Source organism: Dipodomys ordii, unplaced genomic scaffold, assembly GCF_000151885.1.
Source record: "Dipodomys ordii isolate 6190 unplaced genomic scaffold, Dord_2.0 Scaffold34, whole genome shotgun sequence".
NCBI classification, from domain to species: domain Eukaryota; kingdom Metazoa; phylum Chordata; class Mammalia; order Rodentia; family Heteromyidae; genus Dipodomys; species Dipodomys ordii.
The window spans coordinates 15386552-15413178 of NW_012267250.1; the positions used below are offsets into that span (position 1 = coordinate 15386552).

The following is a 26627-nucleotide window of genomic DNA, read 5'->3' on the forward strand; positions in this document are numbered from 1 at the left end:
CACACACACACACACACACACACACACACACACACACACACACACACACACACTGCTTCTCAGCAGGGAGCCCCAGGGACCAACTCCCCACAGGGAACAGAAGATTCCCTTTAGAAATGCCTGCTATATGCAGTGGGTGCTGGTGGCCCTTTGCATTCAAAATCTAGAGTGGAGACTGCCAAGCTGCTTGGGCTGAGGGTCCTCCTTAGGGGGACACCCCAGTGTGCTTCTAGGAGACTGAAGGTGGCCAAGCCCAGGGCAAGCAGGCAGAGGGTTTCCCCAGATCAGTTACTCCTTGAGACTGTTATTTTAGCTTAGCCTCTGCCTTTCCTCTGGCCTCCTCCTCCTCGACCTCTTCTGACAGCCTCCATCTATGAAATGCCTTATAATGAACGTACCAGGTGCCGTACTGAGGCAGAGCCCAGCTCCTTCAGATCTCTAAAACATCAGAATTCTTGGCCCCATGGTGCAGAGGCGAGAGCCAAGGCTCAGAGAAAAGGGATAACATGTTGGCATATATCAAGTCAGTCCCTAACAGCCAAGCTGGGCTTACTACTGATCATCACACCAGCCTGCCTCCAAAACACATGCTCACACACATGTACACATTCAGTCAAAGTCACTAACTGTGATCTGTTGAACAACGTAAGGCCATATGCATCTTGTTCAAGGACACACCCCTCACACATATGCATCCCTTCTCTTCATCCTTCAACTCTCTCTCTCCCCTCTTCTCTATCTTCGCCTACACTTTGTCCTTCCCTCCCTGCTCACAACCCAGGTGAGAAGATCCAGGACAAGGAGAGAATGCTCTGTGGCCTCTGGACCTCATCCTGGCCCTGAGCCTTCGATAAATCACAGAGGCTGTGCTGAGGCTGAGCTCTGCAGCATCTCAGCCGGGAGACAGGCATTTTGCTTTGCTAGCTGGGGGATTAGGAGTCCAGGGAGGCAGGGCCAGGGGCCCACTGCCAAAACAGCAGGGGAGAGGTCTTCAGCCACTCTCCCTTTCTCCCCTGCATCTGTGATGCATAAAGGCATGGTAGGCCTCACAAAATCAACCAAGAAATCTAAAGGAAGTTCAATAGGTTCTCAACATCAAGGTCTTGATTGGGGGGGAGGGGGAGTGGAGGGAGCTGGCCAAATGGAAGGGAAGGCAGGAGCTCCAGAGGGTTCTTTTTCCCTGCAGAGTGCCGGCCCTTGACCCCAAGGAATGAGACACCCAGTATGTTTGAAACTCAGGCAGGAAACAGCCCTCTTGCCACCTGGTCCTACCCACCCTTGTCTCTTCCTAGCTTGTCTGGTTCCCATTGTGGACTTGTCAGGCCCCATGGAGTCTTGGTCCTTGGTCATTTGTTGGAGTTCTCTAAGTCAGGGAGGTGGAGACACCACAGGCCCAGCTGAGACTCAGTCATTCTGGGAAAGAAGAGCAGGAGAGAGGTTTCTAAAAAAGAGGGATCAGATGGCTCCCAAGTGTCACAAGGCAGTATGGCTGAGGTTGCTGATGAAATGCAGCAGGCTGGAGGCCTGAAATAAATTACAGTCACCCTGCAACAAACATCCTAAACCCACACGGCGGCCGGGACTCTGTAACAAGAAGCAAAGTTGCCACTTACGGTCTATTAAGTGCAAGACCCTTGCAGATGTGCAGATGTGCTGGTCTGGTAACCATCCCAAAAACTATTCACTCCATTTCATCTTAGGGAGACAGAGGCTCTGTGAAGTTACAAGGGACCTGCCTGGCACTCCATGGCTAGGAACAGCAGCTGGGGCTTGAGTTCAGGCCTGTTCAGTACCAAGCTGGAACCCAGAATTCATCTGGCAGAAGATCTTCAGCTGCAGTGATAGGAGCAAATGGAAAGCCACACCCAGGCAGAGTGGGAGCAACTGATGTCACACACCATCTTCCCCACCTCAGACTCAGCTGTCTGCTGGAGGCACATGGCCCAGATGTTTCACAGAACCAGAAAGCGGTGTCCCTTTCACCCTCCCCACACCATCACCCCCCCACACACACACACCATCACCCCGTCACACACACACCCTGAGAACAAAGCAAGCTTTCTTCACAACAAGAGGACAGCCTAGGCATCAGTGGGGGGGTCACCACCTCACCTCCTGATGACACCCACTTACAGTTTACCGTTTGAACCCTTTATACAGCCCCAGGATGCCACCTCCAGCTGGCATTTGCTCCTGGGATTTGGGATTCCTAGGGGTAGCCTTTGTATCCAGACATCTGGGTTATCTTAATTTTCTTTTCTAATTTCTCTCCAGGTTCGCCTCCAATTCACACAATTTGACCAGGCCCAAAGAGAAATATTAAAACCATTTTTAAACATCACAGAACTTTCTAAAGGTTCTACCTTACTGTGTTTACAGAAGGCAGTTTCTGACCATAAGCCAGGGGAGGTCCAGGTCTCAGTTCTTCTGTTGGCCCATCAGAGATGGACAGGACAGCCCTCTCCTTGACTCTTCCCCACTGCTCCCAGGACCACTGCAAAGTCCCCTAGCCTGGTGCTGAGGGGAGGTTGTAATTAGACGACCCTCACCCTTGTTGTATCCCCTATGCTGCCGTGGAAGCCCCTGGCCAGTTCCCAACTCAGTGACTCTCTCTCCCTGTCTTTGGAGAGGACTGGGGTTTCATTTCCTCAAAGTGGCAGGATTTCACTTTTATTTGTTTTTATTACAAGGAGGTAGGTATTTCTTTTCACATCTCCTTTTGATCTTGGTCCAGTCTTCCCCAATCCCTAATTCTGCAGAACTTTCTGACCCTGGTAGCATATGGAGCCTGTTTCTTTAGAAGTCAACTGATTAATAATAGTCTTCTAGCAGAGGCTGGCTACAGCATGGGGGCCTCTTGCCATCTTCCAGCTGTGCCTCAACCTATCCCCAGGGAGATGGCTGTTTATGGCCCTCAGAGACGCCACCTACTGAAGTCACAGTGTTGCTTGTTCAAGCTGAACTGTCCAGGTGACTTGTTCTACCCAGTGCTTCCTGGGACAGCAGTGGTCCAATGGCCAGCTCCTAGGTGACGTCAGAGGTCAGGATTTATTGGCCACTGTCCCCCTGTTAGCACATCACAGCCATACTTGTAGAAGCTTAAAAGTAATCTATTAGTGTTAGATGGTAGTCAAAGCCCAGCCATAACATTGCTAGGTGAGGTGGGTTGGATGGAGGGGGGGGGGGTCTCCTCAGTCCTTGGCTACAACAAAGGAAGAGGGCCTACAACCACCTCTCTTGAAAGGACTCTGCACCCTGAGCTACACATTCCCTGTGTCTAGTATTATATGGAAATTGGGGCTATGCAGCACAGTGTAGAGTCAGGGAGACAGCGAGGCCTGGGTTTACATCCTCCCTAAGTGTGCACATAACACAAGAGTGACACCCTCTTTGGCCTATTTCTCACCCTAAGCAGCAGGCCTAGTGTGAGATTTCTTGGGGCCTTTCCAAAGGTGACCCTCATTTTAGGGGAGGCTGCTTTCTTAGAAGTCCCTGGCAATCTGATCAGGATAGTGCTTGGTCTGATGCTGTTGCCATGGCAACTTCTTTTTCTTGAGTCCTGGACTGTTTGCTACCCATCAGGGCGGGCTATGGCGCTTGGCATCACATTTGCATGACACTTCTTGTTACACCTGGTTGCAGTTTAAGAAGTTCATGGGTGTGATCTCACTTAATCCCTGTGAGATAAATGCTGCTTCATCCCATTTTGCAGATGAGGACACTGAGGCTCAGGCTGACCTGACCAAGGGAACAACCAGGCTACCTGACCCCTCTGTAGTCTCAGCACCTCCTTAAAGCAGCTCCAGATACCTAAGCCAGGGCTCTACGGGTCCCCCTTGCCTGAGGCTGGCTGACTCAGCTGGGCAGAAATCTCAGGAGGAGGGTAGAAGGGTTGGTTTGAGTCAAGGATGGGAATATTCATGTGTGGTCTTCGGTCACAGTCGCCCCATTCTAGATCCTTCAATAGGCAGGGAGGGGAGAAGGAGGTTGTTAGAGTCAACCTAACACTCACTCCTGGGAAGCCATGGTACTATTGGCCTGGCCAGTTTTTGGCAGCCATCATCACCGTCTTCTTGGTATTGCTGAGCGGAGCTGGAGCTGAGGAGGCTGCTCAGCCTGTTTATTGTGCTTTCCCAGTGCCTGGGGCAGAAAGAGCGGAGGCAGCTTCCAGACCACCCAGCGTCTTCCTCTGTGGAGAGCTCTCACACCTACCTGCCCTCCCCTCCCAGGCAGGGCCCCCCCTCCCTGTTCTGGATGTCCAGCTGTGGGGGATTGGAGAGTCTAGTATGGGGGGTGGGGAATGGCTAGATGGAGGCTGGAAGCTCCGTGGGAACCAGCCCTGATAACACAGCCTGCCCTCCCCCATGTGGGGGGCCTTCCACACCCCATCTTCTCCTAATTAAAGAGCCATCCGGGAGGAAGGAGCCACCAGAGAGGCTGTGGCCTCCTCCAAAGCTGTGACACATTGTCACCAGTTCCGCATCCTGCTTCCCCATCTCCCAGGCTCTCCACGCACCCAGGCCTTCCAGGTCAAACAGAGCTTTGGATAAAGATATATCAACTGCCAGCTCCAAGGCTTCTTCTCGGCTAGGTGACCTGGCACAAGTGTCCTAGCCTTCCAGGCTCATGGCTTTGTTGGGGGACAGGAGGAATGAGCCTTCCTTGTGGGACTGCGATATCCAGAGAACTACCATGCTCTGGAAACTCCCAGGAGTTCATGAGCATGTGAGGCAAAAAGCAAGTGTGAAAGGCTATAATGGAGGCCTGGTACCAGTGGCTCACGCCTATGATCCTAGCTACTTAGGAGACAGAGATAGGGAACATCATGGTTCAAGAAAGGCTGGACAAAAAACTCACCAGACCCAGTCTCAGCTAGGAAAAAGCTATGCATATGTTGGGCACTGACAGCTCACACCTGTAAATCCTAGCTATTCAGGAGGCTGAGATCTGAAGATCGCTGTTCCAAGCCAGCTGGGACAGGAAAGTCCACGAGACTCTTATCTCTAATTAACCACAAGAAAACTGAAAGTGGAACTGTGGCTCAAAGTGGAGACTCTTATCTCTAATTAACCACAAGAAAACTGAAAGTGGAACTGTGGCTCAAAGTGGTAGAGCTTTAGCCTGGGCAAAAGAGCTCAGGGACAGCAAGTGGCGCTGTGGCTCAAAGTGGCAGAGTGCTAGATTTGAACAAAATTGCTCAGGGACAGCGCCCAGGCCCTGAGTTTAAGCCCCACAACCAAGAAAAAAGAAAAAAAATAAATTTTATAAAAAGTGAGGGAAAAGCTATGCACAGTAGCACAGAGACCCTATCTCAAAAACTAACCAGAGAATAAAGGGCTAGAGTATGGCTTGAGCAATTGAGTTCAACCAAACAAACAAACAAACAAAACCCTAACAGTGCTCCTACAGCCCTACTGGGTTGATCCGTGAGTCCTTTTTCAAATGGTTTACCAGAGAGGAGAGGACATAATGGGAACTCTGATGTCTGAGAGCAGGGTGAGGGGTTAGGATTGATACTTTTCTTCCACAAAACGTCCTTCAACATTCTTAACTGCTTTAACAATAAATAAATGTCAGTAAAACAAACCAATCTAAAAAAAGAAAGAAAAGCAAAGCCAAATGTAAGATGCAGAGTTTTTCTTCCTCCTCAGTTTGGATGGACCCAGTTCCATGCCCCTTAGTCATCCCAGCTCTGCACAGATCCAACATGTCCTCAAGAGGCCACACAGCCAGCTGCTCCCCCCCAAGCCCAGCACCCAGTGTCTGGCCCGTGTGCCCCTTGAACCTAGCCTCATCCCTTTGTTTCCTCTGCCCCACCTTTTTCCACATGCATAAGGCTCCTTCAGTGCAAAACATAGTTCCTGCCCACCCTACTGGCCACCAGATGTTGGCCAAGTTTCTGTATCTTCAGTTAGGTAAATTCATTCGTTGTAGTTTATGCTGAGAAGTTGGCCAAAGGTGGCAAAGAAAAAAACTGTTTCTCACAGGAGCCAGCTCTGATTGATTAGTGGTGGCTGCCCAATGCATTAGTTATGTCTGCCATGGGTCCTGGATAGAGGTAGTGGAACTTATCCTAGGTAAGAACTATCCCAGAGTAGTCTGGTAGGGAAAGCAGGACTCTGGAGGGTTGCAAGCCTTCTAGTACTTTCTGGAGAATGGTGGGCACTGCACAGCTCAGCGGACCAGGCCAGAATCACTTGCTGGTTATTGATCTGTGATCATCTATCTCACCTGTGGAGTCTGGCCATTTCCAGCTGTAAGGTCAAATGCCTGTAGGACACTAGAGTTACCGAAATGAGAAATAGTGGGTAGAAAGGGCCCAGGCTCCTGTGTGCATGGAGGAGATGTTAGATGACCTAGACTATCTATGGTACCCAGGACAGGGTGGTTCTGGGGCTGACAGGAGGGAGGGGGGCAAGCGGCAGGGTAGGAGGTCCTCTGTGGTACTATAGAGGCTGTGTGTTCTTTACGCTTCCCTGACAGCAGTTAGGTACACTCACTTTGATCAAATTATATAGCTAGCTACTTGAAGCATGGTTTAACTGAGAGGTAAAGGAGAAAATGTGATTATGCAATTGGAAGTTAAAACAAGTGTTGGCATTGATTACTATAACTAGTGTATGATTGAAAGTAAGATCTAAGAAAGCACAATGATTATTCATTATGCTCTGTCACTGATCTGAGTCACCCAGCTCTATCCTCAGGCCTGAGGAAAATGCATTCTTCCAAGTCACCTGACATGCAGGGACTGTTCTGTGTGGGCCTTCAGCTCCGGTCCTCCAAACCAGTTGGAAGAAGGGAGACAAGACAGGATACAAGCACATGGAAGGATGGAGGCAGAGCCACACAGTTCCACTGTTGTATCAGCCTAATTCTCAAGCCCAAGTTCCGCTTCCAAATATTCTTAGGATATAATTCCTTTAGAGGGGAGCCGTGAGGCTCATCCAGTCCTTAAATTATGCCCTCACATAGTCAGCAAGGGCTTACTGCACATGCACATGTGCGGTCTGGGCTAGAAGTCTGGGCTAGAAGTTCCCTGTTAGGGCATTGGAAGGGTTCAGGCCTGGGAGGCCCTTCCAGGGAACATGTGGAGAATGTGTGTTCTAAATTAGCAGCTTCCTCCTAGACTTCAACTTGCAGAGTGGCTTTGAAATGTAGTTAAATTATCACCAACATGTAAAAATCAGAATTTGCATGAAATACTCTATTTTTCTTGGATAGTTTTAAGACTTGGTATGGAAGGCTGAGGCAGAAAGATCTCTGGTTCAAGGCCAGTCTGGGATACACAGCAAGATCCTGTTTCAAAACAACAACAAAATCTGGCAATAGCAGGTCTGGTAATACTTGGCTGCAGCTGAGCTAAGGTCAGTCCGTGGCAGGCACACACAGGCAACTTCTTGGTACTTTGCCACAGTCCTCATCACTCCCAATGCTTGGTCTACTTTGTTCATGATGAGAGAGATAAGTAACCTCCCCCTTGCTCCTCCTGGAATAATGACTAAAGAATAAGCGCCTGGGCCCATCATGAATCTCAGTCTAATGGAAAGGAAGGGAGGAAAACCTGGACTTGTCCTCCCACATAGAAACTGGAACATAACAAACAAGTGTATTGGTATCAGAGCCCACTGCCTGGAGAAGGCTGGGCACTGTAGTGTGCACTCTATCCCCCTTGCTGGGGAACTGACTCTGCTTCTTGGGTGTGTACAAGGAACCAAGGCTTGCACAACTGCTGACTTCCTGGAGCAGATTGAGGTGAGGGAAGGGGGTGGGACAGGAAGTTACTTTCCTTGGGGTGGAGTGGGGGGAATCTCTTTAGGTCATGTGGGAGGATCTATCTGCTTCTAGGAGGTTCAGTCATGGGTGACAAGATCAAGTTCAGAGACGCAGAAACTGCAGATGCTTATCAAGCTAGAGTTGAAGAGGTAGAGGAGGCAGTCCAATGGAAGAGATGGAGAGAACCAACCCTGATTCATGTGTACATGGAACATAGAAGAATGACTTGATCAGAGAACTGGGCTGGCCAGCCAACCTCACCCCTGCGTCTGTTCTCCATCTGTGTTCAGCCAGCGCCTCAGCCCTGTGCAGAGGCCATGCAGGAAACAGCTCAGCCTGAGAACAATGCTTGCCATGGCCTGACGCTGCAGAACCTGCCTGTAATCTCTACCAGGGAGATCTATAGCAAGATTCCCACCCTCCAGACCTCAGACTCTGACCCCAGCCTGGAAATGTCAGGGGCCCAAGGAAGCTAGAAAATGCAGCCTGTCCCACCCGCCCAGAGCATGACGCTAATCTGCTAATCCTTGCTGTTTTATTCTGTGTCCATCCATCCTGGCCTGCTTATCTCGACCTGTCCTGGGCCCGCCTGCTTGTTTTCCAGTTTTCAGGGCTCAAGGTGGGGGGCAGGGGCCTCAGGGAGCAGAGTGCTTAGCAGCCTGGGCCCTGAACCAACCTCCCCTATCCAGCTTGAAATCCCCACAGGGTATATTACCTCTCCCTGCCTTAGTTTCTTCATGAGTAAAGTGAGAGTGCTAGCCCAGATGTCCACCCTACAAGACATGGAAGAGTAAGCATGGCATTATTTGTGGAAAGCTTTAAGAACGGTGTCCCGCGTGGGAGGTAGACACTCCATGTGTAAATTGTTTGATTGCAAAGGAAGCTATTACCTGCTTCTGGGATTGGAAATCATTATTTCCCTACTATGTAGCCACAATGATGGCCACCCATCGCTCATTGCACACTTACTATAAGCCAGATATGGCACAAACAGATTACACTTGCATTTTCTCACCTGTTACCCGGAATCCAGCAAGGTAGATACTATTAATACTCCCCCCCTCGCCCCCAACACACACACACACACACACACACACACACACACACACACACTTTACAGAGAAGGACACAGGAAAACTCAGCAACTTGTCAAAGGTCACACAACTAGTAAGTCACTACATTAAAGCTCTACCCTGAGGCTCTGGCTCCAAAGCCCATGCTTCCAGGCAGGAGCCTGATTCCATTGCTTCTCTGTAAAGGCACAGCAATGAGACCGTGAGGAAGCCCGAGTTCATAGTTGTTCAGGGTTCTTCCTCTGAGGGGCCAAGTCTGGATAGAACTCACAATCAGCCCTCAGTGGGGGACTCCAGGATCTGAAGTTGGCCCAAGGGTGGAGGCCATGTGGTCTTCCAAGGGACTTGAAAGGACTTGTTGCAGATTTTCCTTCTGAACCTCTCCTCCCTCACCCCATCTAAGTCTTGATGGTTCTTATTTTGATTTCACAGCTGAAGCAATAAATGTTGGGGTCAAGAGGGAAAGTTTTAGAACATAGCTGATTCCAAATGTTGGCTCTTCCCCTTACCAGCTGTGTGACCCCAGGCAAATGATTTAACTTCTCTGTGCTTCAAGAACCCCATCTTCAAGATGGAGCAATAAGAGAATGAATCCTCCCAGGCCAGTGAAGTAAGACTAAGTATGCCATACCCAAGCCCCAGCTGTGTGCAATTGTAGGCTGCAGACTTGAATCTTCGTGACTCTGTGGTTCCATTTGCTCCACGTGAATGGTAGTGGTGTGAACTTACAGCATTGTGGCAAAGAGGGAAGGAGACAGCACAAGGCCGAGCACTCAGTAATGCCAATGTGCATGCGGGGAATGAGACAAGGCCCAGAAAGAGGCACTCCCCAGCAGCAGTGGTCTGTCGGTCCTGCCAGCACAGATCCCAATGAGGCTGCTGAGCTACCCCAGGCTGGACCTCATACGACAACCTTGAATGCTGTGGTAAGATCCGGTGTCAGGAAGCCAGACGGGTCAGAGGTGGCGTCCCAGAAACTTCTCCTCTGCAGGAGCCAGCATGACACAGATGGAAGAAAGCTACCTCTGGCTCAGAGCTGGAGAGCTGGGGCTGGAGGTCAGGGCCTTTGCTGAGCCCACCAGCCCTCCGCAGTCCCTGCTGGCCATCAAGCCTGTGACCACAGGCAGGGAACTGGGGAGGGTGCCGGAGGAGGGTGGGGTCTGCGGGAATGCTCTAGGAGGTTCTAGACAGCCCCCTCCATCTGTGCCCCAGCCCCCCTGGTTCCCACTCCACCTTGCAGGGTTGTTTTGTGGCTCCTATAGGCTAAGATAAAATAAGAGCCACAAGAAGGCAGAAAGACTGAATGCAGATGGGCAGGTCCAGTCCCAACCTGTGGCATAGGGACCAAGATGATGGGAGGGAAGGAACTCAGCATGGGCCTGAGCAGCAAAGCCAGCAGCCAGATGTCAGGTCAGGAATCTTTCCCAGAGGCAGAGGCAGAGGAGCACATCTGGGGGGTCTTCTGCAGGCAGGGATGGGGAGGTGAGCCCTTCTCGCTTCCCTACCTCTCTCTATTGTCAGACCTCTAGTCTAAAGGTCAGGTGTCAGGGGACTTGGATGGGCAGGAATCTGACACCCTCTAAGAACAGGGGCAGTGTCTGACTCTGAGCGTCCAGCATACCAGCCCTCACTTAGCGGGCGCTAAGCAGGTCTTTATGAGGACAGCAGTCCTCCCCATAGGTACGCATGAAGTCATCTCAGGCAGGAAGACCCTATCTCAAAAAGAACCAGGTGGTTGGGTGCCAGTGGCTCATGCCTGGTAATCCTAGCTATTCAGGAGGCTGAGATCTGAGGATTGCAGTTCAATGCTAGCCCAGGCAAGAAAGTCTATGAGACTCTTATCTCCAATTAACCACCAGAAAACCAGACATGGTGTTGTGGTTCAAAGTGGTAGAGAACTAGACTTCAGCAAAAAAAGCTCAGGACAGCCCCTAAGCCCTGAGTTCAAGCCCCACAACTGATGGGGGGAAAAAAAGAACCAGAGCAAAGAAAAATAGGAGCTAGAGATATGCCTCAATGGCAAAGTATTTGCCTAGCAAGCGTAGATCCCTGAGTTCAAACCCCAGTACCTACTCTCAAAAACAAAAACAAACCCCACAAAACAAAAAAACTCCATCCTCAAAGTGTAATGACCATTCATTTATTCACCTTTAGGTAGCCACAGACCAGCACAGTGACTGACACACAGTAAGCATTCTTAGTGTGTGTTGAGTGAATGAATGAGCAAGGAAACATACAGAAGGAAGGCACCCGCACCCCTGAATGTTAACCACCCACGATTCATCACAGTGCCCATCCTGTGTTCCTCAGTGCCACCAGGCATGGAACCCAACGCCAAGTGAAATCCTGCTTTGAAATCCAGGGATCCTCACTGCAGATTTGTCTGGTGAGAGTTGGCAGGAGATGAGGGGTGTAGGGGGAGACAGCAGTTGGATTCTCCAAAGGGAGTAAGGATTTCCCAGGAGGAGCTATAGAAATGAGGGGGACCTCACTATTAACAGAAACAACCTTCCCTATGGCTCACCGAGTCCCTTCCCCTTCTCACAGCACAGTGTCCACACATATGGGCTTTTCTTCTTGCTGATGCCCCTGATAGGTGGTGAATGGGTTGGGTACCCCAGGGAAGGAGGGTTAGGAGCACATGGTCTGCAGGCAAGTCGGGTGGAGTGGCAGGCAGAGGTCGGGAGCACTACCAGGGACTAAGAGGGTCATGGGAGAATTGCTCAGCCTTTCCCTGCCTCAGTCTATCAGCAAGCTGGGAATATTAGAACCGGCTTCATAAGGGAGAACACAGCTGGGCCTGCCACCTAGGAAGAGCTCTGTGCAGTGACAATGGTGGTCATGATGCCACCTTCCCACCACCACTTTGAGCCACAACTCCACTTCTGGTTTTCTGGTAGTTAATTGGAGGTCAGAGTCTTCTAGACTTTCTTGCCTGGGCTGGCTTCAAACCACAATCCTCAGATCTCAGCCTCCTGAGTATCTAGGATGATAGGTGTGAATCACAGTAGCATTTATATCTTTCAGGCCAGACCCAGCAAACTGCTCTCCTGGGACCCAGTTGATTGACAGCTCATGTCAGCTACCTGTGCAGCTAAGAGTGTAGTCAGGGCAGCCACCTGACCCTGGGCCTGTGTCACCAGGGACTTCCCCATACTTGGAGCCAGTGTCCTGACAGCCCCCGTAGGCTCAGGGCATCTTCCTTCCATATGGCTGAACCATCCAAAATTTGCCACAGATTGAACTTGATCACCAGCCTACTTCTCATACCAAGGACACATCTCCAGGAGGCCTGAAGTTCCCAGCCGCCAGCAGGCAATGCTCAGGGGATATTTTCAGGTTCTGGGTGACATTCTCCCGCCTCTCAGCCTCAGAGGTCCCAGGTGTTCCCCCTGGACACTCCACATGGCCACTGGCTTGTTCCTGAGCCCTGCGTGCAGGCTCCCCACACCAGCCTGTTACTGCAGTGCTTCGCTTTGTTGTTTTGGTTTTAATTCAGAACATTTTGTTCCCCCTTGATGCAATGGCTCGACCAAGGCCAGCATGATCTGGGCTATTTCCTTCTACATGGGGATCAGGACAGAGAAGGGGGCAGAGGAAGGAGGAGAAGGAAGCCAGCAGGTTTGAGAACAGGAGGGACAATGGGAAAGCATGAGGAGTCATAAAGATTGGCTGAACATGAAAGAAACGCGGGAGCAGACGCAGCCAGGTCACCATGGGCTGGGCAGTTGCACAGCACGGCTGAGGATCCCAGGGGCCATGGCTCACATGCTGTAGGAATGTCTTCTGGTTCTGATCTTCAGCTATTTTGTTTCTCTGCCTTTCCCTCTGCTCCCCATTGGACCCCCCTGAATTTTTCATTCTTGGCCATTGCAGTAATAAGATGAGGCTGCTGCTAAGGTCCGCAGGCTATCAGAGGGAGAGTAGGCACAGGGAAGAGAGGTGATGAGGAGGAAGGACTGGGGCTGGAGGCCCAGAGATGGGCATTAGGAGAGCAGCAGTAGGCTACAGACCCAGGAGGGCAGGATGCTTAACTCACAGCCTAGCAGAAGGCATGGCAGCCCATAGACATCAGTGAGAAGCTCCCCCTACCCTGCACCCCACCTGCCCCCTCTGCTCCTTTTGCATTGTGAGTGTGGGAAGCTGACAGAGCAGCCCCAACCATCCTGAGCATTCTGGGTTCTATAGTCGTGATCTCTGTCTGTGTGCTTTGGTATCCTCTGCTCTGTGCCATGTAAAGCAAACTGGAACATGAGTTCAGACATGGAATAAAGAGCCGATCTTTGGGGAGCAGGAAGCTTGAGGCCTGGAGATCCCTTCTATCAGGTCTCTTGCAAGACTGAACTTGGGGTTTCTCATCCAATAATGGAAATAATGAAAATGAGATCAAGAGGCAAGAGTTTACCCCAGTGAAAAGAGAGCCAGAAAAACACAAACTTTTAGAAGAAGAAACTGAAGAAGTCATGGATGCTACATCTAAGGTGGCCTCCCTACCCCCACCCTTGTTCCCTCTGCTGGCAGCAGTGACACTGACCAGGGCACTCTTTCTCTCTTTCAGGACCTCCTGTAAGTACGCTGTGGCCAGCCGGCTCATGTCTGAAAGCCTAAGTCATCTACTGGTAACAGGGTCCTGGGTGGGACGCTGACAGCCAACTTTGGCCGTCTTTCAGGGGAGGCCTGTGCAGACTGCTTCCGGGTTCCTTCCGGAAGTTCACATGGAAAAGGAGGTCCCCCTTGCACTTTACATACAGCTCTTCGCACACAAGACAATGGCTGCTGCAGAGCAAAGCAGGCCACCATTTCATTCTGAAAAATAGGTGTCCCCTCATTGGACCGACTCCTTTGCACTCTCCCCTCCACCCCTCCAAGAAGCAACTACAATCAAAGAAGCAGCAGGCATGAGAAAGGAGATCACCCCTGCTCAGTTCTGCCCCTGTTGAAAGTCTCCACCCTGTCCAGAAAATCAGGTCAGGGCGTGGCTCTGAGTGTGTGTGCTGTCCACACTCCTGCATGGGCAGCTCTATTCTGGCCAGGTCTCCTGGGGCAGGTGGAGCCTGTGGTGGTAGAAGCAGGCATACCACCCACTCTTCTTCCCCAGCCTCACTCCCTGGGTGGGTGGGAAGCTGAGCCATCTCCAAAGAACCTGAGAAGAGCCCAAGGATCTGTCTCCCCAACATAATGGATCCAGAGAATCATAGCATGTGCTTTTAGAGGGAGAGCACTTGATATCCCAACAAAAGACCCAGTGGGCTCTGGGGGAGTTGGGGACTGGAGATAAAAGGGCTGAGTCTCACATCAGATCTTTCTTAAGGTTACTGAAATCCACCCCCATCCATTCCTCACTCAGACAAGTCATTTCCATAATTGACTTCCTCCTCCTCCTATACCTAGAGAGAGCAGCCTGCCTGTTTTGTTGTTTTTTTAAATGAGACTATTATTGAATATTTCAGAAAACACCCTCACACGCACAGAGGGTCTCAGATTGAGATCCCTGGCTGGTAGGACACACCAAGAAAAGAAACACCTATCATTCCCAGAAGTGGGGAAGGTGAATTATTGTCGTTTATTTGGGAAGTCAGGTTGTAATTCTTGTCATCCATCTTCCAACATAAAATGGCCATAGGGAATGCTGACCAACCACTTGGGAATTTGTGTCTCCCCCCCCCTCCTCTCCCTCTTCCACCTCCTCCTCCTCCACTTCCTCCTCCTCCTCCCCCTCCTTTTCCTTCTCTTCTTTCTCCTTCTCCTTCTCTTACTTCTCTTTCTTCTTCTTAAGACTAAAGAGTCTGTACCTCCTCCCCATGCTGGGGCTTCTCCACAGTGATTTCTCTAGCTGCTGAGATCATTGGCCCAGGGTTCTTTCTAGAACAGAAATTTAGCATCCTGAGAGATTGTGGCAGCATGACCTGGACAGTGTGGGTAGCTGGAGTGGACAACGCCACTCCTGGGGTCTGCAGCGGTGAATAATCAGTGAGGAGGCAGATAGGAGTGCTCATGGTGTCTGCCTGGCCACCAGCTGAACCATGGAGTGAGACTCAGGGCCCAGGGAGCTTTCCCCACCAGTCGAGACCCAGAATCTTTTTTTGGGGGGGTCCGGTCATGGGGCCTGAACTCTGGGCCTTGGCGCTGTCCCTCAGCTCTTCAGCTCAAGGCTAGCGCTCTACCACTTGAGCCACAGCGCCACTTCCAGCTTTTTTCTTTTTGCTTATGTGGTGCTGAGGAATCGAACCCAGGGCCTTGAGCATGCAAGGCAAGCTCTCTACCACTGAGCCACCTTCCCAGCCTCGAGACCCAGAATCTTTGCCTAGTTCTAGCTGAAACCACAAGGCAAGAGGAGAAGGAGTCAGAAAGTCAGCCAGGCTGGATCACCTCCTCAGCCCTGTTTTCTCCAGCTCTTTAGAAAGGAGGATGCTGGAGGCCAGAGGTGAGGGTTAGCAGATACCTGCCCTCCAGGTATCTACCAGAGACTGGCTCTGTCCTCCAACTTTAAGTCCCTATTGGAACCATTGAAGTTACAGCACCATTGCTCTGCCCCTCGTGCTCAACCCTAATCAATGTAACATAATCACATAGCCAGTCTCATACTTGCTAGGCAGGCACTCTACCACTTGAACCCATGCCTCCAGCCCCTTTTCACTTTGTTTTATTTTCAAAGTAGGTCTTGCTTTATACTAGGCTGGCCTGGACTGTGAACCTCCTATTTGAGTGTCCCCATGTAGCTGAGATGATGAATACATGCTCCTTTCTGCAGCCATTGGTTGAGATGGAATCTCTCGAACTTCTTTTTGCCCAGGCTGGCCTCAAACCACAATCCCCTAATCTCTATCTTCCAAGTAACTAGAGAAAATGACTTGGAAGTTATGGAGTTTTCTTTTTTAAATTTTTTAAAAACTTTTTTTTCCGGTCGTGGGGCTTGAACTCTGGGCCTGGGTGCTGTCCCTCCGCTCTTCAGCTCAAAGCTAGCACTCTACCACTTGAGCTACAGCGCCACTTCTGGTTTTCTGAGTGATTTATTGGAGATAAGAGTCTCTCGGACTTTCGTGCCTGGGCTGGCTTTGAACCGCGATCCTCAGATCTCAGCCTCCTGAGTAGCTAGGATTACAGGCATGAGCCACCAGTGCCCAGCAAGAAGCTTTCTAAATACTGGAAACTAAGAGGCTAAAACAGGGAAACTACAAGGAAAGACCCAAAGTCTGACCTTAAGCACATTGATCCTTGCTGAAATGCAAGCAGACACTCACTGTATGGCATTGGTGACCAACATGGACTTTGGCCAGACCTCCTGTGCCCAATCCCTACTGTGGACTTGGAAAATTATTGTTGTTGTTGTTGTTGTTGTTTTGTTATTGGTGGTAGTGGTGGTCATGGGCCTTGAACTCAGGGCCTGGGCACTATCTCTGAGCTTTTCTGCTCAAGGTTAGCACTCTACCACTTTAAACCACAGTTCTACTCCCAGTTTTCTGGTGGTTAAGTAGAAGTAAGAGTCTCATGGACTTTCCTGCCCAAGCTGGCTGCAAACTGAGATCCTCAGATCTCAGCCTCCTGAGTAGCCAGGATTACAGGAGTGAGCCACTGATGCCCAGCTTCAGCAAATTATTTATTCTTTCTGTGTCTCAGTAAAATGGAAATGGTAGTCATGTCTGCCTCATATAGTGTTGGGAAGAACATATATGTAGATCAGTATTCTCTTTCTGAATATATTTTCTGCTTAGAATACATTAACGTGCCTCATCTGAGGAACATATCTGTCCTACATCATCCACAAGATTCTTGGAAGCCTTTAATTTGAAGGAAGCTGGGCTGGAAGTATAGCTCAGTGGTAGAACACCTGCCTAGCAAGCATAAATGGGCCTGAGTTCAATCCACAGCACTGCCAAAAACATTTAAGGAAGAAACTATTACTCTAAGAATTTTTTGTTAATTCGTTTCATTTGTTTCCATCCTCCCTCATTCCACAAAGAGGATTTTAAACTAGATAAGGAACCAAGAGTGGAGAATGGAGAGCAGAGACAGGAAAATTTGGCTTTGAGCTCCATGGTGGTCACAGCAAAGAGGAAAGCAGAGTTTTGCAAGAAACAAACTGCTAGAGTACGTGGAACTCCAGTGCTTAGTGTTTTGTCTACATTATCTCACTTAATCCTAAAAGACAGGCGATGATTGTTCCATCATTTTTCAAGAGGAGGAAACAGAGACTCCAGAAAACCAGAAGAGAGATAGTGCCTTAATATCAGCAAGACTGAGCAAAGACCGTCTGACTCCAGAGCATCTAGGCTGGAGGATGCCATCTCTCTTCCTATGACATCTCCACCTGTCCTGGACCCCAGCACCCCCTACATGCCAGGGCAGGGTCTCAGCTCCTGAGGGTCTCCCTAGGAGTCTCTCCCCTCTTTGCAAGGGGTTCGTGATGCCCCAGGAATCAGCTGTGAGAGCAGCTTCTCAGTCACCTCTTGTGCCAGATCCAACTGAAAGTCAAAATCTAGAGCTAAAAAAGGCATGATGGCCAGGTGCTGGTGGCTCATGCCTGAAATCCTAGCTACCAGGAAGCTAAGATCCGAGGAATACAGTTTGAAGCCAGCCAGGGCAGAAAAGTTTGTGAAATTCTTATCTCCATTTAACCACCAAAAAACGGGAAGTAGAGCAGTGGTAGAGTGTTAGCCTTGAGCAGAAAAGCTCAGGAACAGCACCCCAGGCCCCTGAGTTTAAGCCCCATAAGCACCATGACTTGCTCAGGACTTTTTTTCATTTTCACTCTAGCTGTTTCCTGTGCAAGTTACTATGATATTAAGATTACCAGTGTGTGTGTGTGTGTGTGTGTGTGTGTGTGTGTGTGTGTGTGTGTGTGTGTGTGTGTGTTAGAATGGATTAAACTCAGAGCCATGCCATCAGTCCTTTTGCTTTGGGGGTTTCTTTTCTTTTCTTTTTGCTTTTCAGACAGAGTTGCTTGGTAACTTTGCCTAGACTGACCATCAACCACAGCCTTCCTACTTCCGTCTCCTGACTAGCTGCGATTACATGCATGTAAAACCATGCCCAGCCCTCCTGAACAAGGCATTTTGTTGAATGGTTTTCTTTTATTTTAGTTTCTCCATTTGTTTTGCTTTTGTTCATTTGTTTGTTGTTCTTGCTTTTGAGACAGGGTTTTTCTATGTAGCCTATGTTGGCCTCAAACTCTTGCTCAGCCTCCAAGTGCTGGGATTACAGGTGTGCACCACCACACCTGGGCTGTTGTTTTCTTCTTTGCAGTGGGATTTCAGATGCATTTTGTGGACTCTTTAGTGTATGTGCAGACATGTTCTAGGCAGGAATACTAGGGTTCTGAATCAGGGTTTGAGAAAAATCAGAAAACTATTCATGCAAACATGTTCTATGTGTGCCAGGCTCCAATGTCCCTGTTTCCCCTCCCCTAACCCACCCATGGTCCAATACTGATTAGATACCCACAAATATCCTTCTGCTTGTTTGTGGTCCTCAGGGGATGAGCTGCACACCCCCATGGTCAGGTGCCATCAGCTCAGATGTGGCAGGTCCCTCGGGAACTCCATCAGAGCTGCCAGGCACTTCTGTCCTGCATCATCCAGATGTGATTGAGACAGAAGAACTCAGAGACAGGGTCATGCTGCATTCAGGATCCCTGAGGCATGGATAGATCAAATCATCTCCCTCTTTCCTAGAGCCCCCAGCAAGCTGCTTTTCTGAATGGATGGATGAGTGGATGAATGGATGGGTAATAGAAGGGAAAGGAAGCCTACCTAATGATCAAGTTACCCCTGAATTTTGTTCATTAAGTAACAGACGTTCCTAATCTACAGTGGACCTGCTTGAGTTATTCTTCACCCCCTTTATTTCAGGGTCCCACTGGAAGACCTGGACTCCCAGTAAGTATTTCCCTCTTCTTACAAGATTTTTTGTTTTTCTTTTCTTTCTTTCTTTCTTTTTCTTTTTTTCTTTTTTTGCCTCACACACTGGGTAACTGCTCTACCCCTGGGCTGCCCTACTTACTCAGCTCCTTCTTCTCAATCTCAGGGGTGTAGTGGGCTTTCCTTCAGCTGTTTCTGGCAGGGCCTCTCCCTAGAGTCTCTAAACCTGAAGCTAAGAGCAAAGCCCACCCCCAACCCCTCTGCCCTGGATCACTGGAGAACACCGAGTGTCCCCAATGTTCTCTTGGTGTCCTTCCTGGGCCATCCAGCTCCCAGCACTGGAGCTGACCGACTAATGGTCCATGGTCCTCTTGTTACAGACTAGAAGGACCAATAAACCACTCTCAGATCTTCCTATATCCATCCCAGCAGACACACAAACCATTGTCTCACCCCCTTTCTCCTCTGGCCTCTGCTCAAAGAGTAGACTGAACAAACCAATGTTATCCCCAGTTCCCATGTCTGAATTCTAGCAAGGCTGGGTCAAGTAACCATGGGGACTTTAAGACAAAATGCAGAAGTAATACAGCCACCTCTGATGGAAATCTTTATAGATAGCAAGCACTCAGGCTAATCATTCCTTAGGCTTGGCTTGTTCAACAACTCAATGAAAGGGCCATGACTAAACGTACATTTTAGAGATGGGGAAATCCGAGGCTCATAGAGGTAAAATCTATTGTCTAGCTGTCTGGGCTTCAGTGATGGTGTTTCTGCTGATTCTCACGAGATCACACACCAAGCTTTCCACACTGGGGCTTTTCGTAGTTCATACTTGACATCTGAGAGCCATCTAGAAGTTCTTCTAGGAAGTGGTTCTGTGCTGCGCAGCCCAGAAGGAGATGGATGCTGGGTATGAGTTCTGTAGGCCTTTGAATAGGCAAGAAGTTATAGCCAATGGGAGAGCCAAGATGGGGTGTACAGGGGTTCCTGGGGAAGCACCTGTCTCACCTGTGTCTTTGCTCCAGAATTTCACCCATGGGATTCCAGAGCCTTCTGTATATCCCTTTTCCCCACTTCCTCCCCTTTTAGATATGAATGGAGCCTTTTGACTACTCCAGCAGCATCTAGAGTTCATTACAGCGGTGATTTCCTTAATGAAAGGCATGTGGGGCAATTTTCAGCCTTAAAGTGGAAACTCTCAGTAAGAGCGAGCCCCGGAGCCCAGGAGGATGGGTGGACCAGGCCTGTGAAACCCAAGGAGGGGAAAATCAGATGACTGAGGGAAACGTGGGCAGGGCAGACTTTTTTTTTCTTACAACATCCACCTTTAAAAAGCATTTAGGGGGCGATTCACAGAGCAAAGACTGTAACAGTTTCTAGTCTCTGGCCACTCCATGCTGGTCCTTAACCTGAGCATTTTATGGCCAGGACTGCAAAGAACATTAGTTTTTTTTATTTAAAAAATGAAAAAAAGAATCCAAAACACACATCCTGAAATATCATTCAAAAGCCCGAGAGTGAGTGGACCTTGGACTGTCACAGCCAACAGTCATTGTTGGTCTGGGTTTCTTAGCAGGAAGTGACCACCACAGACCCCACAGGCAAAAGGTGCGATGCACAATATGCTTGTACAACTCACCTGCCCATGGCTGTGCTAGGCAAAATACTACATATATCATTCACCCAACACTTACCAAGTGGCAGGAGCTGGGCACACGCTTTCCAGATATGCCATTGTGTGGAATCCTCCCAGCAAACCTGAGAGAGAAGCTCCCATGTTCCCCTGCAAAGGAGCTGATGCTCAGGAAGTTTATTATTATAACTGTGCCCTCTTTGAGCAAAGGCAGAGTATTTTCACTCAAAGACACCATTGATTTTGACACTGAATATGTCCCGGGAACCATAATTTCAGAGCTGACTGCATTCTCTGATGCACACCCCCCCCACCACCACGTCTTTGGATACCCCTCTGTCTCTCAAGGCATTTTGACTCAGTGAGACCAGCAGAATCACCCCAGAAATACCTACACAGTTCAGTGGAATGTCAGAATGCAGTTCTCTCCTGTCCAGCCGGCAAGACAAACATGATCTGATTTTCAGCACTCCGTTGCTTCCCATTCTTCCAAGCCCCAGGTTTTATGATGTCTGCATGGGTATGATTGCAAAAAAATATTTTCTACCAAAGGATGGTGGAGAGGGTGGGAGGGAGGGAGGAGAGAAACAGAACTTCATAAGCAGATTTCCAGAGTGAGAAGATGTCACCCCTGGCTACAAAACAAAGCATCTCCCTCGGAGCATCTGAATCTCATGATGTGGCTGAGTCCACGTGGTCCAGGATCCTTTCTGCCATGCTGGAGATGGCCATGAGGAGGGAGGCGGGGAGCAGCACTCTATACACCCATAGCCTCTGAAGACAGAGGGGCTGGGGGCGGGGGAGTGGAACATGATTACTGCTCCCAGCTCTGGCAGACAGAACTAGAGAGTTTTACCCAACTCACATGGGAGCTGCCAATCACTTAGCTCTGTGCCTTGAAGTTGAAGGCCATGAAGATTAGGCATGCTCTGGCCATTGCTGGAATAGGTTGTCCCAGCTCAAGTTTAAGGGAGTAAAGTCCTTGGAAATACACAAGGAAACTGAAGCCCAGGCTGGGGCACCTTGGAACTCACTGCAGAATGGCATGCCTGAGTGCAGGAAGTCCTTAGTCTACTGGGACTGCCTGGGAAATCCATCCACTTGACATGTGGGCATCATGCAGGATGTTGTCTCCGCTGCCCCATGCAAAGTGGTCTAGCTGTGCCCTAATCCAGGTGCACAACCAGCCTGTGGGGCACACTGGCCAGCTCCAGTCACATCTGATTGTTTCTACCTCCTTTATCAGGGGAACAAAGGCTCCATTGGAATGCCTGGGCGTGTGGTGAGTTGGCCCATCTAGCCTGCTTGGGGGGGGGGCCATTGCTTGCTTCTCCATGCCAGCTTGCCCTCCAACATGCCAAGGCTTTGCTCACCCCTAGCCCCAAGAAGGGAGGAGAAACAGGGAAAGAGAAGGAAGACATTTTATTCCAGACTCCAGGCCTCAGCCTATGGCTTTATCCACGGCTTCATTTTCTGTGGCGAACCATACTCCAAAAATACTATAATATAGTAGGATATTTTGGGAGAGAGACTGTATTCACATGACTTTAAATATGTATATATGCCAGGCACATGCCTGTAACCCTAACTACTCAGGAAGCTAAGATCTGAGGATCACAATTTGAAGCCAGCCTGGGCAAGACAATCTTGAGACTCTTTATCTCCAGTTAACCACCAAAAAACTAGAGGTGAAGCTGTGACTCAAGTAGCAGACCACTAGCCTTGAGCACAAAAACATATATATATATGTATATGTATATATGTATGTATATTTGATAATTATGTTGTTAGTCTCTTGTTGTGCCTAATTTACATAATGGGTATGTATAGGAAAAATTCACTATATGCATTAAGGCCTGGTACAATCCACAGTTTTTCTGGCATTTTCTGGGAGTAAGCAAGGAAAGCCTAACTCCTCAGACAGCTGCCATAGCAAAGGAGAATTTCCAGAAACATTGCACAAAGCTTGCTGATCACTGTTGTTGGGTGATAGGTGAGGTGTGAGCCTCAGCACCCACAGAACACTACTAGGCCACTCACCCTGGGATTTCTCTCTGCTCCTGCTAGCATGTCCCAGTAGAGCTGGAGTTTGCAGAGAAGCCTTCTATAGATAGAGACACACTCAAAGATGGTGAAGACAGGGCTTGGTCCTAAGAGGGGCTTCCAGATCCTCTCCAAGTATGAAAATGCTTAATGTTTCCTGCTAAAACATGGAGATGGAGAAAGGAAGATGAGCATGGTTGATTGGAAGAGTATTTCCCAGACAGGACAGCTGGCTCCAGGCACGATTCTGGAACCTGGGTATCTCTAGCAGTCTCCAGAGGACCATCACTCCATGTCAGTGATGAGCAATGCCCTCTCCACTAGCACACAGCCAGGTCTAGGATGTGGCTAGGCTTTTCTCCATCTGACTCCCATCAGCATCAACCTCCACCTCCAGCCTGACCCCGAGGCCCAGCCCCCTTCTGTTTCTTTCCCAGCTTTGTCTCTGAATCTCACCTCCTGAGCTGGTGATATCCTTAAGCATGGCTGTGGCATCCTAGTGAAAATGTGCATGCCTGGTGTAATCATGGAGCCCTGGCACCTGAATATCAGCCAACCCTTGCCAGGGCTGACATCATGTGATACTCTAGACTAAGGGCCTCAACCATGTGTGATCTCTGCCTGGCCGTGATGCTGGACTGCCCAGTCCAGAGAGGGAGATTTTCCTGTGCATATACCCAAACTCTGTACAGCCTCCATCACAGCCCACTGAGACCCAACTTCATGGATGAGGATGTTGAACCACAACTGACCCCTGAGGAGGGTGGGGCTGGGGCTGGAACCCAAACAGACTGTCCCACAGTCTTTGCCCCAGTTAGGTAGGCCTCAGGGCCTCTCCAAGTGCAGCAGCTGGCCCACATGAAGGCCATGAAGTACCTCCTGCCTCCTCCTTGCTGCCCTCTCCCTCACAGCCTTGAGTTGTCCCCAGGAAGCTTCCATCTACATTTACTATGACTTGGCAGTAAGGAGAGATAAGGGAGCCATAAGAGGTTCCCGTTTCCTTCTGGGCAAAAAGTCACTTTCCAGCTACTGCAGGGGGCTCATATAGTTCAGACCATTTTAAATGTGACAGTGGGTCTATTTGGCTCCCCACAAGGAGTCCTGGCTTGAGCTACCTGATAAGGACCTGAATGACCAGAGGGCGTGAAATTCCTATGTCATTCCTATGTTTCACCAGAGGTGGCGCCACTCGCCTGTTGGGAGCAGGGTGAATTGGGGCTATTCTTCCACTGGTCACTATGGTGACAAGAGATCCTTAGCCAGCTACTCAGCTTCTTTGCATCCTGACCCATCCTCCTTGCAGATATGGTTGTCCCTCCTCCTGTGTACTCGTGTCCCTCTGTCCCTGCCTCTACCTGGCCTGGCCAGCCCTCACACTTCACAGCTGGACCCTCAAAGCTCCTGCAGCTGTGCCTTCCACCCAGCACAGGCCTTGGGAAACTCCCAGACCCACAAGCCCTCCCATCTCCTTTCTCTCAACTCTTCCTCCAGTCTCTCTCTCTCTGTCTTCTCTCTCTCTCTCTGTCTTCTCTCTCTCTCCCTCTCCCTCTCTCTCTCTCTCTCTCACACACACACACACATACACACACTCACTCACAAAATTCCCAGATCCATAGGCCCTCCCATCTTCCTCTCAACTCCCCACTAATCACTCTTTCACACACACACACACACATGCACGCACGCACATGCACACACATGCAGGGCCTCCTGCACCCCAGCCACTGTTCCTCTGTCAGTTATCTGAACAGCAGGCTTGGCTGGAGGTAGGGGTATCACAATAAGCTTTGCATGCTCTACTTGCTGGACATGGGGTCTGTCATGTGTCCGCATCTGTGTTCCATTGTGTTTCTCATTTCACGGTGATTTCTTTTGTTTGGTTGCTGTGCCATTAACACAGATTCTTGTGTTGTGCCTCTCTCTCATCCTGTCTTCTCTCCCCCTCCCCTCTCTCTCTCTCTCTCTTTCTCTCTCTCTCTCTCTCTCTCTCTCTCTCTCTCTCTCTCTCTCTCTTACATACACCCTGTGTCACTTCTGGCTGCTGCTCAGGGAGTCAAGGGTCAACCAGGCGAGAAGGTGAGTTCACATCCCCCCACCCTCCACCCCCTGTGCATCTAGAGACTCAAGGAGAAGGAAAGTTCCCCCCACCCCAGCCCCCCCACCCCTTACCATGCAAGCCAGGCACCAGGCAGCCTCCTGTGCCCAAGCCCACGTCTGGCAGCTGGATTCCTAACAGTTTCCACGCCACAGAAATCGGGATTGGTATCCATGTACTCAGCTGTCCTGGCTGAGTGGATTGTTCATGCCTGCCTTAACCACATGTGCCTGATGGCTCGGATCCTGGCTGTGGGCACTCACCCTTTCCTGAAGCCAGGAGACTAGAAATGCTCTGGGTGCTTAGCATCAGAGAGGAGCTCCCCAGGGAAGGCGGCCAGGAGGCCACCCTGAAGCCTCAGCCCAGGTGGGTTCTGGGAGATATCAGAGCACAACCTCTCTAACCAGCTCATCTGACAGAGGAGGAAATTGGAGCCCAGAGAGGGGCTGGCCTTGCCAAGGTCCCAGAGCCATAATAATGAGCAGGGACCAGAAGCCAGACCTGCTGGCGCCTAGCTGTGTCTTCCCTGCCTGCATGTGGCGTGTCAGCTGCCGTGTCTCCAAAATAACAATGTGGCCATGATCATCCGAGCAGCTACCATGTTTCAAGCAGTGTTAAGTATTGTTTCTTATCTCAATGAATACTGACATCACCCTCCTAGGGACACTTAAATACTTCCATGTACCTGAGACACAGAGAGACCAAGACACATAGTCAACTCCACACAGCTGGAGAAGAGCCTGGTAAATCTGACTTCAGTGCTGAGGTCACCGACTCCCTTTCTGTGCTGTCCTCCACATAAAATGAGTCTGTGGATTCACTCTAGCAGGGGCCAAAACTTCCCAGGAGAAAGACACATGACTCTTCTACATGTCCCAGACACTGTTTTCAGTACCTTACAACAGTATCTCATGAAACATTTGCATGCACCTGATGGGTGCTATTGTCCCTGACACAGATAAAAGACCTAGGACCAGGAGAGTTGAGCTGCTTGGCCAATGCCACACAGCTAGTAAGGAGCAGGGCAGAACTTCAGACATGATCATTCTGGCTTAACCACTATGCATGCTGTGCTGTCTCATGTGAAAAATCACTGGGTTATTGCAGTGGCATAAACAGTGACTAATTTGAAATCACTCCTGCCTCTGTGGGAGGGAAGATATTTTACAGAATGCATTTCTGTCCATTCTGTCCTTTGAGGACTGCAGAGCACTTAGCACCCTGGCACATAAGGTGGAGGTATGGGGCTCTGAGAACTGCCATGACTTGAATTCAGGGCCCTGGGCCTTTTCACTCCCCTGCCCACTCCATCTGAGAGAGGGAATCCTCATAGGATGGGACAGACCGCCCTCCTCCCAGCAGTCAGTAGTAGAACTGCTCTTCTCGTTTCCATGTCTCATGCATTCTTCCTCCTCCTCTGTCACCTCCCTTTCACACACACACACACACACACACACACACACACACAGAGCTTTAATGGCACTTGGAGCTCCTAGCCTGGCAGTGCCTGCCACCCTCTTGGGGTTGACCATTGAGCACCAACCCTCACTCCTCAGGGGTATGCTGGATAGACACAAAACTTCCAAAGTACATCTCAGGTCCCAGTTATTTTCACAACCTCACAATCACTCCAGATAGGTTGCTATTCATCGTTATAGAGTGTGTGACCAGATGGGTACTGGGAAGAAACCCAGGGGGCGGGGCGGGGGCTTTGAGACCTGGGTGAGGTCTGAGGTGTTGGGGAGCTATTGTGGAGCGTCCCCTCCACGGGACTCCTCTTGCCCATCACTTGGATGAATCCTGTCTCTCTATTTCTTCTGTTTCTGCATCTCACAGGCTTGCTTGCATCCCTCTTCTCTTCATTCCTTTCTCCGGCTTTCCCATAAGCCCTTCATTTACTGCCTTTCCCTCACCCACCGCCCCTCCAGCCTCCCTCTGGTCCCACCTCTGTTCCCCGCCAGCTCATCTCTTCCATTTCCTTTTCCCCCACCCTCCCCCTACCTCTGCCCCACATGCCCTCTGCTCCCTCTCTCTTCCCGCAGGGTGCCCCTGGTGATGCCGGCATGTCCATCATTGGTCCCCGAGGCCCCCCTGTAAGTCATTATCTTTTTGGGGTGCGGGGGGGAATGGGAGTTGATGAGAAGGGCCCGGTG

General features: G+C 50.0%; 1 protein-coding gene across 1 annotated transcript in view; it reads left to right on the top strand.

The window, feature by feature from the left end:
• The window catches only part of Col13a1 (collagen, type XIII, alpha 1), a 131810-nt gene that overhangs the window by 35870 nt on the left and 69313 nt on the right, over nt 1–26627 (top strand). The window contains exons 3-7 of the mRNA XM_013017234.1: nt 13405–13412; nt 18695–18721; nt 21583–21618; nt 24429–24455; nt 26517–26567. Of these exons, the coding sequence (XP_012872688.1) occupies nt 13405–13412; nt 18695–18721; nt 21583–21618; nt 24429–24455; nt 26517–26567 (149 nt within the window). The remainder of the gene's footprint in view (nt 1–13404; nt 13413–18694; nt 18722–21582; nt 21619–24428; nt 24456–26516; nt 26568–26627) is intronic.